This window comes from Bubalus bubalis, chromosome 16 (genome assembly GCF_019923935.1).
Source record: "Bubalus bubalis isolate 160015118507 breed Murrah chromosome 16, NDDB_SH_1, whole genome shotgun sequence".
NCBI lineage: Eukaryota > Metazoa > Chordata > Mammalia > Artiodactyla > Bovidae > Bubalus > Bubalus bubalis.
The window spans coordinates 79456285-79473441 of record NC_059172.1 but is presented as its reverse complement, the minus strand read 5'-3'; the positions used below and the strand labels follow the sequence as shown (position 1 = coordinate 79473441).

The following is a 17157-nucleotide window of genomic DNA, read 5'->3' as shown; positions in this document are numbered from 1 at the left end:
TGGCCAATTTTAATTATTATTGTAATCTATAGCTCTAAGTTTGTAAATCCTCTGGATATGTGTCTTATCACTTTATTACCCACAAGATATAATTTTTCTTCATTAATATGAAATTTTTCATGAGTACAGATTCTTTTGGAATTTGTGATACTTTACATAAGTATCACATATAGGTAGTGTTTATCACTACCTCATGTATACATTCTAATATGTCACAATGGTGTTTAAGCCAAGGTTTCTTGACTTTGGCACTACTGATATTTTAAGCCAGACAAGTCTATGCCATGATGGACTATCCTACGCATTGTAAAAGGTAAACTAAAATGATATCCCTGGTTTTCACTAGACTCCAAAAGCATTACCCACTCCTAGTTGTGACAACCAAAATTGTCACCACTCATTAAAAAATGTCTTCCATGGCACAAAATTATTCTTGGTTTAGAATGACTACTTCACATCAATTTAATCCTCCCAATACCCACAATATCCTAAGTTAAGTAAGGAATATAAGATTCTACCACCTGCGAACAGTTCCAAAAGTACATTTTTGGTTTGCCTAAACTCTTAACCATTGCACTTTACTACCTCTCACATTGAGTCATCTGGGACATCAATAAGATGTAACTTCAAATGAAAGATTGGGTTTAATTTGTCTAGAGCCATTTGATTTTTAAATGAGAATTTAAAAACTCCCACATGATTTTTAAATGAGAAATGAAAGAAAATACAGCCCAGCTCTAGAGTACCCAAAAAGAGAAAGCAGCTGGAAGTTAACCTCATCAGTGATGTAATTCAGAAGGAGCCTGATTATTAGACAATGTGTCTGCTCCTCCTCCTTCCCACTTTCCTCATCCTCATTATTTTAATTGCCTGAAAGGCGCATTCTGTTCCTTAGAGAGAATCTAGCACACAGTGACTTGAGCGGAGTCAGCATTTTGGAATTACATATTGAGTTGAATTAATTGGAAAATGCTTTTTGGGTTCTTCATGAGTTCCCAGTGAATCCATTGTTTGGCCTCCTTATCAAAGATGAAATTATGAGCTTTTGACTTAATCTGTTTTTCTATATTTATTACCTGATTCTTCTGGATACCCAAACAAGTGTTCACTTTGTGATGGTGAAGAGAAGGAAGTGGGGGAAAGCAGTCCTTCTGGCCTCCAGAAAAAGCCAGATCTCATTGGGTAAGCGGTCAAGTTATAAACAGAGGAAAACCAGAGGTCACAAAGCTGAGAAGGAGCAAGTAGAGAAATTAGGGGGTATGATGAAAATCAAGGCAGCTGGAGTTTAATTGACTCTGTCTGGCCTTAGCCGCTCACTGACATTAGAGTCTCCCAGCCTTTCTGGGTCTCAGTTTTCTATCTTTTACTTCATACAATGTAAATATATAATTTCCTTGAAAAATAAAGATTGGTATACAATAGACTAATTCAGACAACCTGAGAATATACTGAGCTACACGCAATGGAATGATGGTGGTGGTTTAGTTGCTAAGTCGTGTTGAACTCTTGAGACCTGATGGACTTTAGGCTGCTAGGTTCCTCTGTCCATAGGATTTCCCAGGCAAGAATACTGGAGTGGAGTGAGTTGCCATTTGCTTCTCCTGGGGATCTTCCTGATCCAGGGATTGAACCCATGGTTCTTGCATTGCAGGCAGATTCTTTACCTCTGAGCCACCAGGGGCTTCCCGCACCTAACAAGTTTTTGGCCTAATTCTTACATATAACTTTAATAATACTGCTAGCTATGTTACTTGCACTTTGCCTATTTTATGAGATTGTTGTTTCCTGCATTACCAAATGTGTAACTGAACCTCCAACAAAATAATAATAACTAGGCGACTTGGAAAAGTTGATCAAATACATAGTTCTGGATGCAATCGGTAATTGTAATTACTCTAGATATGGAAGGATACAAACAAGAGGAAATTTTTCCTGGACTGTAAGAGACTGGGTAAGACAGGTTGGTCCAGCCCTTTGGTTACTGTTGATAGTAACAGTACGCTAGTAACAGCAAAATCTTCACCAGACCTAAGAATGAGTTCCTTGCTCCATGGGATGAAATGGTCATGAAATGCCTCCTAAAGTATGGTCAAATTTGTAACCATGAGGGGGCTCTGTCAACTACAAATTGCCACCTACCTCTACAAGAATTAAATCATGAGCTGGGGCAACTGCTGATTTTCAACATCCCCCAGAAAATGTTCAAGGTGGAGAGCAAAAATGAGGCACTCTGTGCTCAGGGAAAAGCTGGCAGAATGGGTTTTCAGATAGATATTTTTAGGAGCTGATTTTATGAGCCTAATTTTTGCACCTCTTCATATCTAGAAAAGCACTAAAATCCTTCACAGTGACACCTGTTACTTGTGACTAGCAGAAAGCTTCACCAGACTAGCAGAAACCTTCTGGAAAAATATGTGCTTGATTATATATATTCCTTCTTCACCAAAACCAAATATATATACTGACCACCCCCACCCTGCATCTTTGGAGCAATTTCTCAGAGCCATCTGAGGGGCCATCTCCCAGCCTACAGTCCTCATTTTGCCCCCAACAAAACTTAACTAACACAACAACAACCACAAAAATACCTACAGTCTAGATAAGGCTGTGATGTATAGGGCTTGGGGAGAGGAAGTGTACCCTCAATAGACTCCTGCCACACTGAGTTTTATGTATGGTAGGTGCCCAAGTAATTATTTTTAAAATGGACAATATCCAGCCAAGTGGCACTTTACAGTTTATGATGCACTTTCAGATGCTTTATCTCAGTTGATCCTCTTAATGATCTCATGAGATAGGCCAGGTATTATTATTTTCATTTAAGAGATTATGAAACAAGCTTGGAGATAATGGCAACATTGGAGGTGCAAAGACAGCTTGCTGCTGCTAAGTCATTTCAGTCGTGTCCGACTCTGTGTGACCCCATAGACAGCAGCCCACCAGGCTCCCCCGTCCCTGGGATTCTCCAGGCAAGAACACTGGAGTGGGTTGCCATTTCCTTCTCCAATGTATGAAAGTAAAGAGTGAAAGTGAAGTCACTCAGTCATGTCCGACCCTTAGCGACCCCATGGACTGCAGCCTACCAGGCTCCTTCGCCCATGGGATTTTCCAGGCAAGAGTACTGGAGTGGGGTGCCATTGCCTTCTCTGATGATGCTGCTTAAGAATATGAAAAAAAATATTTCTGTCTCTCAATACAGCTGTCCTTTGGCTTTCATTATCAGCTCACCCAGATAGCTTCAGCAGACCCCTGTACGCAGCATCCCTCTTATGGGGTACATACTATGCTCCAGAACATCATGAACTTAACTCTTCATTGCACAAATTTCCCTGAATTATAATGTCTAATTGGGCTTCCCTGGTGGCTCAGATGGTAAAGAATCTGCCTACAATGCAGAAGACCTGGGTTCGATCCCTGGGTTGGGAAGATCCCCTGGAGGAGGGCATGGCAACCCATTCCAGTATTCTTGCCTGGAGAATCCCACGGACAGAGAAGCCTGGCGGGGCTACAGTCTATGGGGTCTCAAAGAGTCCGACACGACTGAAGCAACTAAGCATGCACAGTGTCTAACTATTTATCTGCCTCTGCTACTAGATGATAGCTTCTTGAGGGCAGAGCCTGAATCTTGTTCAGTGTTTCATCCCAAGGTCTAACTCAGTGCCTGCTGAGAGGTTCTTATAAATATTTGTTAAATTAACTAAAGCTCAACAGAATGTTTGAGGAGTACCTAAATTTACCACATGGAAATTTAAAAACCAAAACTTTCCCTTGAGTTCCCAGTCCATAAATACTTTTATGTATTGATTCTAGCTTCTATTGAGTCAGTAAACTATTCATATTTTATAAGAATGATTTTAAACTCCAAAATTCAAAATAGACCACATTTACATTGAAATTTTCAGACCAGTACTCTCATGTATACTCCCACAATTTTATGTAAATAATATTGGGAAAATGGATGGTTAAGCTGCTAAATCTTAAGTTAATGTATAGGTACCAGATTTTTGTGAACTAGCCATTCAGTTCAGTTCAGTTCAGTTCATTTCAGTCGCTCAGTCATGTCCGACTCTTTGCGACCCCATGAATCACAGCACGCCAGGCCTCCCTGTCCATCACCAACTCCCAGAGTTCACTCAAACTAACATCCATTGAGTCAGTGATGCCATCCAGCCATCTCATCCTCTGTCATCCCCTTCTCCTTCTGCCTCCAATCCCTCCCAGCATCAGAGTCTTTTCCAATGAATCAACTCTTCACATGAGGTGGCCAAAGTACTGGAGTTTCAGCTTTAGCATCAGTCCTTCCAATGAACACCCAGGACTGATCTCCTTTAGAATGGACTGGCTGGATCTCCTTGCAGTCCAAGGGACTCTCAAGAGTCTTCTCCAACACCACAGTTCAAAAGCATCAATTCTTCGGTGCTCAGCTTTCTTCACAGACCAACTCTCACATCCATACATGACCACTGGAAAAACCATAGCCTTGACTAGACGGACCTCTGTTGGCAAAGTAATGTCTCTGCTTTTGAATATGCTATCTAGGTTGATCATAACTTTCCTTCCAAGGAGTAAGCGTCTTTTAATTTCATGGCTGCAGTCACCATCTGCAGTGATTTTGGAATCCCAAAAAATAAAGTCTGACACTGTTTCCACTGTTTCCCCATCAATTTCCCATTAACTGATGGAACCAGATGCAGCCATTATGTCCTAAGATATAAACACTTTCAATAGATAAGTAAATAGGCAACACAATTTATAATTGTTAATGTTTTTGCTGTTGTTACTGGAAGTAATTAGCATCTCCAAACCACAAAAATTTGGCTCATTTATATAATACTTATAAAATACACCTGAATGGCTAACTTTATGAGATTTTAATTTTCAAAAGATCTGATTCATGTTGATGTTTGGCAGAAACCAACAAAATTCTGTAAAGCAGTTATCCTTCAATTAAAAAATAAATTAAAAAAAATTTTTAAGGCACAAACACACACACAATAAAAAAAAAATCAGAAGAGGAAAGGGAAACTTGTAGCAAATGATACTTGGAATAGGAAGATGCACAGCTTAAGTGTATACATCATTGATGTCAATCCCTGCTATTTCCTTCCATGCTTTGAACATCCTTAAATAAATGAAGGAAAAAGAATTACAGAGATGCTAAAAGAATGAAAAGGAAAAAGAAACAGATGACTAAAACCAATATATATATATATATATATATATATATATATATATATATATTCTACTTAAAAACAAGACAGGGACAAGAGGCATTTAGAAATGGCCTCTAAAGTATGGCTTGCCGTATATTTCAGTCCAAGCTCAATTGAAGATCTAAGTCAACCCTAATCTTGTTCCTTTTCTGTTGCCAAATAGGATTTTCTGGCGTCGGCAGGTTCACTTGATGTCAGGGATCCGGCCCAGCACCATCACCAGCTCCTTCCCCCAGCTTATGTCCAATGTGGATGCAGCTTATGAAGTGGCTGAGAGGGGCACAGCCTACTTCTTTAAAGGTAAGCTGAAGATCCCGCAAAGAAAGAAGTGGCCGGGTACAGGACACGGTGTGTCTGGAGCACCCAGAACTATCAGTGTTTATTAGTGATCGCGGAGCAGTTTCAGCCTTTCCTGCTCCTCAGATTGGGGGTGAAACATCCCTCTACTCTGTTGTGAGAGGGACAGCAGTAAGGGTGACGATCAAACCCTTCCCAGAGCCGAAGGTGCCGTCCGGTGAGGCTCGGTGAAAAGCGAGCGTCCGGAAGGTGGAAACCTGCTGCCTGCCCCGCCCCTCCCCACCCGCCAGACCTCTGCTCTGAGTGACATGGTATTCTCTACTGAGAGCCTCTCATTCACAGAAGTCAGCGTGGAAACCTCAGGAAAGCAATACAAGCATCTGGGAGCAGAGAGACGCCTGGACTCTTGTCTCCAGCCCTTTAGTGCCTTAGGGAACTTATCTAATTGCTCTGCATCTTCGTTTCTTCCTGTGCAAAATAGTTATAGTAACAACAACCTTGAAGATGTGACTGTGGCTAGCCAATGGAAATTGTCCAGCAAACGTTAACTATCAGTTTAGATTGTATTTTCTTGATGCCGAGGGCTGAGAATAGAAGATTAGTGCCAGTTTAAGCAAGAATCAGCATTTGTGGTTCACTTGCCCCTTCTTTCTCACACATATATAAGACTGAAATGAGATTATACAAATGAAAAGTATCTTGAAAAAAAATGAATGTGTTGCATTTAAGACAGAGTTGTATCAGTATTATTGCCTTCATAATGCATGACTAGGGATTTCTGCCTCCAGGGCAAGTTTTAAGTCTTTTACTGAACTGAATAGAGACTTGTATCTCCTCCTGGGTTTTATCCATGGCAAATATCCCATAAACTAGCCCCATTTGTAATCCTGCATAGAAATCCTAAAGAGTGAAGGGTACCACTAAATAGTACAGAGTTTTTGTAAGCTTTAATTTCTGGCTCCAGGACCTCACTATTGGATAACAAGAGGATTCCAAATGCAAGGTCCTCCTCGGACTATTTATGACTTTGGGTTCCCAAGATATGTGCAGCGAATAGATGCCGCGGTCTATCTCAAGGATGCACAGAAGACCCTTTTCTTTGTGGGAGATGAATACTACAGGTATGGCTTTTCTCTTTGTGATTGTCCAGCTGTATTCAATGAGAAGGAAAATCCTTTTGCTAAAAAGAACGCAAGGCAAATTTACAAAAGGCCCGTTGACTCTTTTCAGTCACTAGGGTGTCATTTGCTGATGGTTGACACTGTCTTCAAGAGACAGAACCATCCAAATAAGTGAAAGTAAAGTGAAGTGAAGTGAAGTCGCTCAGTCGTGTCTGACTCTTTGAGACCCCAAAGATCTATATAGCCCACCGGGATCCTCCATCCATGGAATTTTCCAGGCAAGAGTACTGGAGTGGGTTGCCATTTCCTTCTCCAGGGGATCTTCCCAACCCAGGGATTGAACCCGGGTCTCCCGCATTGCAGGCAAACACTTTACCGTCTGAGCCACCATGAAAGTACCAAAATAATAAGTGAAACATTCAGTCAATAATCCCATTGTTTAGTGTCTAACACTTGAAACATCCTAATCTTTCAAAGCACTCATTAACTGGATGCCCAGTGGCCTAAAAGAGTGGAGTTACCATTCCCAATACATAACTACCCACTGGGAATGCTTTGAAAGAAGAACTGATTCCCTCTTATGTGAGTATATCTTATTGATACATGAATATCACTGCATTCCAGAATGCTCTGAGATTTTGTACAAAATGAATGTGGTGACGACTGTGGGGCTCTTTGAAGGAAATTTTTGCTGAAAGGCTTATTGCTATCTTCTTTAACCTAGAGCATGAAAATTCTTCTTATCCAAAGATCATGTGTAATTTCCAAGCCTGTCTTACAAGAGGTCACTATGAGCAGATCAAATCACTGTGCACAGGGTCACATCTCATCTCTCCTGCCTCATCTCACCTCTCCTGCCTCATCTCACTGCCGTAACTGGCTCACGTTGAAACTGGGAACAACTTTGTCAAGCTCTGCTGCTACACCTTCTCTAGTCACAGTTCTCACTTTAGCATTCCTTGTCTTTCTGAACTTTGAGAAGCAAAAACAGATTTTAAATAGGTGCTATACTAAACTCTTTCCTTCCAAGCAGTAAGCATCTTTTAATTTCATGGCTGCAGTCACCATCTGCAGTGATTTTGGAGCCCCAAAAAATAAAGTCTGACACTGTTCCCACTGTTTCCCCATCTATTTCCCATGAAGTGATGGGACCAGATGCCATGATCTTCATTTTCTGAATGTTGAGCTTTAAGCCAACTTTTTCACTCTCCTCTTTCACTTTCATCAAGAGGCTTTTTAGTTCCTCTTCACTTTCTGCCATAAGGCTGGTGTCATCTGCATATTTGAGGTTATTAATACTTTTCCCGGCAATCTTGATTCCAGCTTGTGCTTCTTCCAGCCCAGCGCTTCTCATGATGGACTCTGCATATAAGTTAAATAAGCAGGGTGACGATATACAGCGTTAACGTACTCCTTTTCCTATTGGAACCAGGCTGTTGTTCCATGTCCAGTTCTAACTGTTGCTTCCTGACCTGCATATAGGTTTCTCAAGAGGCAGGTCAGGTGGTCTGGTATTCCCATCTCTTGAAGAATTTTCCACAGTTTTTTGTGATCCACACAGTCAAAGGCTTTGGCATAGTCAATAAAGCAGAAATAGATGATTTTCTGGAACTTTATTGCTTTTTTGATGATCCAGCAGATGTTGGCAATTTGATCTCTGGTTCCTCTGCCTTTTCTAAAACCAGCTTGAACATCTGGAAGTTCATGGTTCACGTATTGCTGAAGCCTGGCTTGGAGAATTGTGAGCATTACTTTACTAGTGTGTGAGATGAGTGCAATTATGCGGTAGTGTGAGCATTCTTTGGCATTGCCTTTCTTTGGGATTGGAATGAAAACTGACCTTTTCCAGTCCTGTGACCACTGCTGAGTTTTCCAAATTTGCTGGCATATTGAGTGCAGCACTTTCACAGCATCATCTTTTAGGATTTGAAATAGCTCAACTGGAATTCCATCACCTCCACTAGCTTTGTTCATAGTGATGCTTTCTAAGGCCCACTTGACTTCACATTCCACCCTAGATAGCATATTCAAAAGCAGAGACATTACTTTGCCAACAAAGGTCTGTCTAGTCAAGGCTATGGTTTTTCCAGTGGTCATGTATGGATGTGAGAGTTGGACTGTGAAGAAAGCTGACTGCTGAAGAATTGATGCTTTTGAATTTTGGTGTTGGAGAAGACTCTTGAGAGTCCCTTGGACTGCAAGGAGATCCAACCAGTCTATCCTAAAGGAAATCAGTCCTGGGTGTTCATCGGAAGGACTGATGCTAAAGGTGAAACTCCAATACTTTGGCCACCTCATGCAAAGAGTTGACTCATTGGAAAAGACCCTGATTCTGGGAGGGATCGGGGGCAGAAGGAGAAGGGGACAACAGAGGATGAGATGGCTAGATGGCATCACCAACTCGATGGATGTGAGTTTGGGTAAACTCTGAGAGTTGGTGATGGACAGGGAGGCCTGGCGTGCTGTGATTCATGGGGTCACAAAGAGTCAGACACGACTGAGCGACTGAACTGAACTGAACTGATGCTAAACTCTATGTTAGTACCTTGTTGGCAGTGGAAAACAGCTCAGCTTTTGTCCAAGGGTTTCATTTTATTTTATAGTACCTATTTTTAATAACCATATCTGTGGCATATAATAAATTTATAAATAAATATCTGTCATCTTCCTCTACTTCTTCAGTTTAGAGCTGAGAATGTAATCTAATAGAAGTACAGATATACTTCAGGAAATTTTATTTCATAAAAATGAATGTCAAACGTGGGCCCTCCTGACTCTTCTGAGTCACTGAGAGCCTTGGAAGCATTGCACAAAGTGTCTTGTGTTGTTTTGAGTTGACATTTCCAGTCTAATGTTTAAGCCACTAAGCCAGCTAATTTTCTTTCAGAACTTCCTGTATACAATAGGAATAGTTGTTCACTTATTAAGTCCCTAGTAGCTGCTGGGCGTGTTCTCCAAAGTTTTTCTTCAAGATAAGGTGGCTGTCATTACCATGCTGACCTACAGGGAGATATATATTGAGAAACTCAACTCCCATTTTAGGTCTTCAGAGAATGGCAACCAGAGATGGAGTGTACAAGCTGACATGTAAGAGTGTGAGTTGTGATTACCCATTTAACTTATCAAAGTCTGTTCACAGCTTGATTTTCCCTGGGGGGATTTATCCACTCTCATAATTTCTATTATCCATTCATTGCCTAGAACTTTGGTTCTAGTCTTTGGACTAATCTACCACCCACTAGAACCCAAAGTCAAACACATACTTCCAACCAAGCAGGACTGAGGCTTAGCAGCTAACATGAGCAGCTTGGTGAAAGGTTTTTAATTCTCTGTAAATTAAGGAATGGGAAGGAGAGGATTTCTGATATTAATGATGGCTAATAACACCCGAGGAAATAATATTGAAACTTTACATTGAACCTCTGTGAGGATCTATTAAGGAAAAGTCTTTGGCAATCTAGATAAAGCAAATTCATTTGAAGTTGGCCTAGGACATTAATGCAAATATTAAAGAGCTCATTTTGCCAGAAAGGAAAAGAAACCACAGTTGCCACTTTTGATATTAACCTCCTTGGGTTACTGAGGGTATTAAGTGATATAATGGATGTAGCTACCTAATACACTGCCTGACATATTGCAGGTGCTCAAAAAGAGTAACTGTTTAGTAGTAAATAAAAGGAACTTACTTGGCTGTTGTTGTTCAGTCCCTCGGTCATGTCCAACTCTTTGCAACCCCATGGACTGCAGCACACTACACTTCCCTGTCCATCACCAACTCCCGGAACTACTCAAACTCACATCTGTCGAGTCGGTGATGCCATCCAACCATCTCATGCTATGTCATTCCCTTCTCCTCCTGCCTTCAATCTTTCCCAGCATCAGGGTCTTTTCAAATGAGTCAGCTCTTCGCATCAGGTGGCCAAATTATTGGAGCTTCTCCTTCAGCATCAGTCCTTCCCATGAATATTCAGGACTGATTTCCTTTAGGATGGACTGGTTGGATCTCCTCACAGTCCAAGGGACTCTCAAGAGTCCACAGTTCTCCAACACCACAGTTCAAAAGCATCAATTCTTCTGCACTCAGCTTTCTTTATAGTCTTAGTCCAATTCTCACATCCATACATGACCAACTGGAAAAACTCTCACATCCATATTGAGAGTCCAACTCTCTCATCCATACATGACTACTGGAAAAACCATAGCTTTGACTAGACAGACCTTTTCTGGCAAAGTAGTGCCTCTGCTTCTTAATATGCTGTCTAGGTTGGTCATAACTTTTCTTCCAAGGAGCAAGTGTCTTTTAATTTCATGGCTGCAGTCACCATCTGCAATGATTTTTGGAGCCCAAGAAAATAAAGTATGTCACTGTTTCCATTGTTTCCCCATCTATTTGCCACGAAATGATAGGACCAGATGCAATGATCTTTGTTTTTTGAAAGCTGAGTTTTAAGCCAGCTTTTTCACTCTCCTCTTTCACCTTCATCAAAGGCTCTTTAGTTCTTCTTCGCTTTCTGCCATAAGGGTGGTTTCATCTGCATATCTGAGATTATTGATATTTCTCCCTGCAATCTTGATTCCAGCTTGTGCTTCATCCAGCCGAGCATTTCTCATGATGTACTCTGCATATAAGTTCAATAAGCAGGGCGACAATATGCAGCTTTGACATACACCCTTCTCAATTTGGAACCAGTCTGTTTTTCCATGTCCAGTTCTAACTATTGCTTCTTGACCTGCATACTGGTTTCTCAGGAGACAGGTCAGGTGGTCTGGTATTCCCATCTCCTTAAGAATTTTCCACAGATTATTGTGACCCACACCATCAAAGGCTTTAGCATAGTCAATGAAGCAGAAGTAGATGTTTTTCTGGAAGTCTCTTGCTTTTTTGATGATCCAACAGATGCTGGCAATTTGATCTCTGATTCCTCTGCCTTTTCTAAATCCAGCTTGAACATCTGGAAATTCTTGGTTCATGTACTGTTGAAGCCTGGCTTGGAGAATTTTGAGTATTATTTTGCTAGCCTGTGAGATGAGTGCAATTTTGTGGTAGTTTGAATATTTTTGGCATTGTCTTTCTTTGGGATTGGAATGAAAACTGACCTTTTCCAGTCCTGGAAATTTCCAAATTTGCTGGCATATTGAGTGCAGCACTTTAACAGCATCATCTTTTAGGATATGAAATAGCTCATTTGGAATTCCATCACCTCCACTAGCTTTGTTCATAGTGCTGCTTCCTAAGGCCCACTTGACTTCACATTCCAGGATGTCTGGCCCTAGGTGAGTGATCACACCATCATGGTTATCTGGATCATTACGATCTTTTTTGTACAGTTTTTCTGTGTATTCTTGCCACCTCTTAATATCTTCTGCTTCTGTTAGGTCCATACAGTTTCTGTGCTTTTTTGTGTGCCCATCTTTGCCTGAAATATTCCCTTAGTATCTCTAATCTTCCTGAATAGATCTCTAGTCTTTCCCATTCTATTGTGTTCCTCTATTTCTTTGCAATGATCACTGAGGAAGGTTCTCTTATCTCTCCTTGCTGTTCTTTGGAACTCCATTCAGATGGATATATCTTTCCTTTTCTCCTTTGCCTTCAGCTTCTTTTCTCAGCTATTTGTAAGGCCTCCTCAGACAACCATTTTGCCTTTTTGCATTTCTTTTTCTTGGGGTTGGCCTTGATCACTGCCTCCTGTACAATGTCACGAACCTCCATCCATCATCCTTCAAGCATTCTGTCTATCAGATCTAATCCCTTGAATCTATTTGTCACTTCCACTGTATAACTGTAAAGTGATTTGATTTAGGTCATACCTGAATGGTCTAATGGTTTTCCCTTCTTTTTTCAATTTTAGTCTGAATTTGGCAATAAGGAGTTCATGATCTGAGCCACAGTCAGCTCCTGGTCCTGTTTTTGCTGACTCTATAGAGGTTCTCCATCTTCAGCTGCAAAGAATATAATCAATCTGATTTTGGTATTGACCATCTGGTGATGTCCTTGTGTAGAGTCATCTCTTGTGTTGTTGGAAGGGGTGTTTGCTATGGCCAGTGTGTTCTCTTGGCAGAATTCTGTTAGCTTTTGCCATGCTTCATTTTAGACTGCAAGGCCAAACTTGCCTGTTACTCCAGGTATATCTTGACTTGATACTTTTGCATTCCAGTCCCCTGTGATGAAAAGGACATCTTTTTTCAGTTCTAGAAGGTCTTCATAAAACCATTCAACTTCAGCTTCTTCAGCGTTACTGGTTGGGGCATAGACTTGGATTACTGTGATATTGAATGGTTTGTCTTGGAAACACACACAGATCATTCTGTCATTTTTGAGATTGCATCCAAGTACTGCATTTCAGATTCTTTTGTTGACTATGAGGGCTACTACATTTCTTCTAAGGGTCTTGCCCACAGTAGATACAATGGTCACCTGAATTAAATTCACCCATTCCAGTCCATTTTAGGTCACTGATTCCTAAAATGTTGATGTTCACTCTTGCCATCTCCTGTTTGAGCTTATATGGTAATTAACAAATAATTTTTTTAAATGTTGTGATAATTAACAAGTGATTGCTTAAACCTAAATATTCTTATAAATAGCAATCCAGTCAAAGAGTTCATCAAAGGGAATTTTCTTTTTAAACACTCAAGTGCCTTGACATTGCACTGAAATCTCTGCTTCTGGCAAGGCAGATACGGTACTTTCAGCAATGAGAGTCTTCTATTTTACACTCTCTAACACACACACTGTTTTTCACAATAAGGAATATGACAAATAACCTTGACCTCCAGCTCAGAAGTTCAGGAAAAGCTAATGTATGATTTTTATTAATAACTGCCCCCCTGTGTTTGACACGTTTTCCTCAATAGGGCCTCATGTGTATGCCATCTTACAGTCTATAAAGCCCTATATCAGATAGAAATTATGTTCAGCGGCTAGAGAGACCCAGTAATAATTGTGGCTTAAACACCACAAGGGTTTTTTTTTTTTCTCATATATGTGAGATGTCTGAAGTTTTATGGATTTAGAGCTGGTAAGATGTGTCCATGGCCATTAGGGTCCCAAGTTCCTTCTGACATTTTGCCCAAGTATTAACAGGTAGCTTCCACTCTTATGATTGCCACAGGATTCCAGATGGCCAGTGGTGCCTCAGTCATTACATCCTATGCTAAATAGGAAGACGTTAGACTGGAAAGAAAGAGAAAGGGGGCAATGAAGTTCTATAGGTAAAGCACATGGACACATCTAAAAATACCAAAGCCTCAAGTTACACACCAATAATTTTACTATATAGATACCCCTGGACAGTGTGTTAGGATTTACTCTCCATGGTCATCCCTCAGGGTCTTCTTTGGTCCTCATACTAGTTCAGTCTGTGGTAAAATACTGTGCCAATGGAAGAAAAGGCTCTAGATATGCTTGTTGTCAGGGAAATTCTCCATGAACCCCTAGGGCTGGGACCCGTTTTAGTGAATGAAGTGCCATTAAAAAAACTACTGAATAGCTTCCTGCACTGAGGATTGAGTGTTGGGTTGGGCCAAGTTGATTCAGGCTCTAAGAGTAAGGGGACTTCCCTGGGGGCTAAGGGTAAAGAATCTGCCTGAAATGCATGAGAACACCTGTAATGCAGGAGACTGCCTGCAGTGTAGAAGACTGGGGTTCAGTCCCTGGGTTGGGAAGATCCCCTGGAGAAGGAAATGGCAACCCATTCTAGTATTCTTGCCTGGAGAATCCCATGGGCAGAGGAGCCTTGTGGGCTACAATTCTTGAAGTTGCGAGAGTGGGACACAACTTAGTGACTAAACCACCACCACCACCTAAGAGTGAGAACCCTCGTATCAGTGTAATAGTAATTTACAGAGGAGCAGACCATAGAACTATAAAGTGAAACCTACATGGGGTTCTGCCAGGCTGATGCCAGCACATGCTGCCCCACCAAATGACACATCGGGTAAACTTTACTAACAAGGGCTACTTCCCCATTCATCTGTTTGCTTTTATTCCTTCCTTTCCTATTTCTGCTGCTGCTGCTAAGTCACTTCAGTCGTGTCTGACTCTGTGCAATCACATAGACGGCAGTCCACCAGGCTCCCCCATCCCTGGGATTTTCCAAGCAAGAGTACTGGAGTGGGTTGCCATTGCCTTCTCCATTCCTATTTCTAGACAGCCTCAGTTATCCATCCAGTTTCTTTCTTTACATTACTTCTACCACCTCTGGATAATTTCTCCCTGTAAGTATTCTCCCTGCTTACTAGCACCAGAGCAGTGATTACACCAAGGAGCTCCTGAGGACTCTGGGAGAAGGGGGGTGCCATCAACTCCACCATGCTTTGAGATGGTCAGTTCAGTTCACTCAGTTGTGTCCAATTCTATGCAACCCCATAAACCTCAGCATGCCAGGCCTCCCTGTCCATCACCAACTCCCGGAGTTTACCAAACCCATGTTCATTGAGTCGATGATGCCATCAAACCATCTCATCCTCTGTCGTCCCCTTCTCTTCCTGCCCTCAATCTTTCCCAGCATCACCGTCTTTTCAAATGAGTCAGCTCTTCCCATCAGGTGGCCAAAGTATTGGAGTTTCAGCTTCAACATCAGTCCTTCCAGTGAACACCCAGGACTGATCTCCTTTAGGATGGACTGGTTGGATCTCCTTGCCATCCAAGGGACTCTCAAGAGTCTTCTCCAACACCACAGTTCAAAAGTATCAATTCTTTGGTGCTCAGCTTTCTTTATAGTACAACTCTCACATCCATACATGACTACTGGAAAAACCATAGCCTTGACTAGATGGACCTTTGTTGACAAAGTAATGTCTCTGCTTTTGAATATGCTATCTAGGTCGATCATAACTTTCATTCCAAGGAGTAAGCGTCTTTTAATTTCATGGCTGCAGTCACCATCTGCAGTGCTTTTGAAGCCCCCCAAAAATAAAGTCTGACACTGTTTCCACTGTTTCCCCATCTATTTCCCATGAAGTGATGGGACTGGTATGCCATGATCTTCGTTTTCTGAATGTTGAGCTTTAAGCCAACTTTTTCACTCTCCTCTTTCACTTTCATCAAGAGGCTTTTTAGTTCCTCTTCACTTTCTGCCATAAGGGTGGTGTCATCTGCATATCTGAGGTTATTGATATTTCTCCCAGCAATCCTGATTCCAGCTTGTGCTTCTTCCAGCCCAGCATTTCTCATGATCTACTCTTCATGTAAGTTAAATAAGCAGGGTGACAATATACAGCTTGACATACTGCTTTTCCTATTTGGAACCAGTCTGTTGTTCCATGTCCAGTTCTAACTGTTGCTTACTGACCTGCATACAGGTTTCTCAGGAGGCAGGTCAGGTGGTCTGGTGTTCCCATCTCCTTCAGAATTTTCCAGAAAATTTGGCAAAACCAAAAGGAAATGGCCAATTCTAGCAAAATTTTCCAGAAAGAATTTTTAGAGGAAGCAATGACTGAGCTTCATTTTGAGAGTTGAGTAGGAGTTTCCCAGACAGGATGGGCAGGGTATCTTCCAGGCAGAGAGAGCAGTTGAAGCAAAGGCACCGATGCATGAAAACAGCCTGTGTATAGGAGGAAAACCTCAAGTAGTTCAGTATGATTATCGTGATCCACATAGTCAAAGGCTTTGGCATAGTCAATAAAGCAGAAATAGATGTTTTTCTGGAACTCTCTTGCTTTTTCGATGATCCAGCGGATGTTGGCAATTTGATCTCTGGTTCCTCTGCCTTTTCTAAAACCAGCTTGAACATCTGGAAGTTCACGATTCACATATTGCTGAAGCCTGTCTTGGAGAACTGTGAGCATTACTTTACTAGCGTGTGAGATGAGTGCAATTGTGCGGTAGTTTAAGCATTCTTTGGCATTGCCTCTCTTTGGGATTGGAATGAAAACTGACCTTTTCCAGTCCTGTGGCCACTGCTGAGTTTTCCAAATTTGCTGGCATATTGAGTACAGCACTTTCTCAGCATCATCTTTTAGGACTTGAAATAGCTCAACTGGAATTCCATCACCTCCACTAGCTTTGTTCATAGTGATGCTTCCTAAGGCCCACTTGACTTCACATTCTAGGAGATCTGACTCTAGGTAAGTGTGAGTGATCACACCATCATGATTATCTGGGTCATGAAGAACTTTTTTGTACAGTTCTTCTGTGTATTCTTGCCACCTCTTCTTAATATCTTCTGCTTCTGTCGGTGGTTTCTAAAATTTGTGTAAAATGACTTACAAATGTTTAGGTACAAGCCCTTTTCCACTCCTAAATCATTCTTTCTAACAGGTAGACTAGAGGCATGATTGACACTCAGTCATGTCTGACTCTTTGCGACCCCTTGGACTATACAGTCCATGGAATTCTCTAGGCCAGAATACTGGAGTGGGTAGCCTTTCCCTTCTCCAGGGAATCTTCCCAACCCAGGAATTGAACCCAGGCAGATTCTTTACCAGCTGAGCCACAAGGGAACCCCAAGAATACTGGCATGTGTAGCCTGTCCCTTCTCCAGAGGATCTTCCCGACCCAGGAATCCAACCAGGGTCTCCTGCAT

At 41.5% G+C, this 17157-nt stretch overlaps 1 protein-coding gene across 1 annotated transcript in view; it reads left to right on the top strand.

Moving 5' to 3' along the window:
• Positions 1-17157, top strand: part of MMP20 (matrix metallopeptidase 20) — a 61217-nt gene that overhangs the window by 31975 nt on the left and 12085 nt on the right. The window contains exons 7-8 of the mRNA XM_025267018.3: positions 5377-5513; positions 6475-6631. Of these exons, the coding sequence (XP_025122803.2) occupies positions 5377-5513; positions 6475-6631 (294 nt within the window). The remainder of the gene's footprint in view (positions 1-5376; positions 5514-6474; positions 6632-17157) is intronic.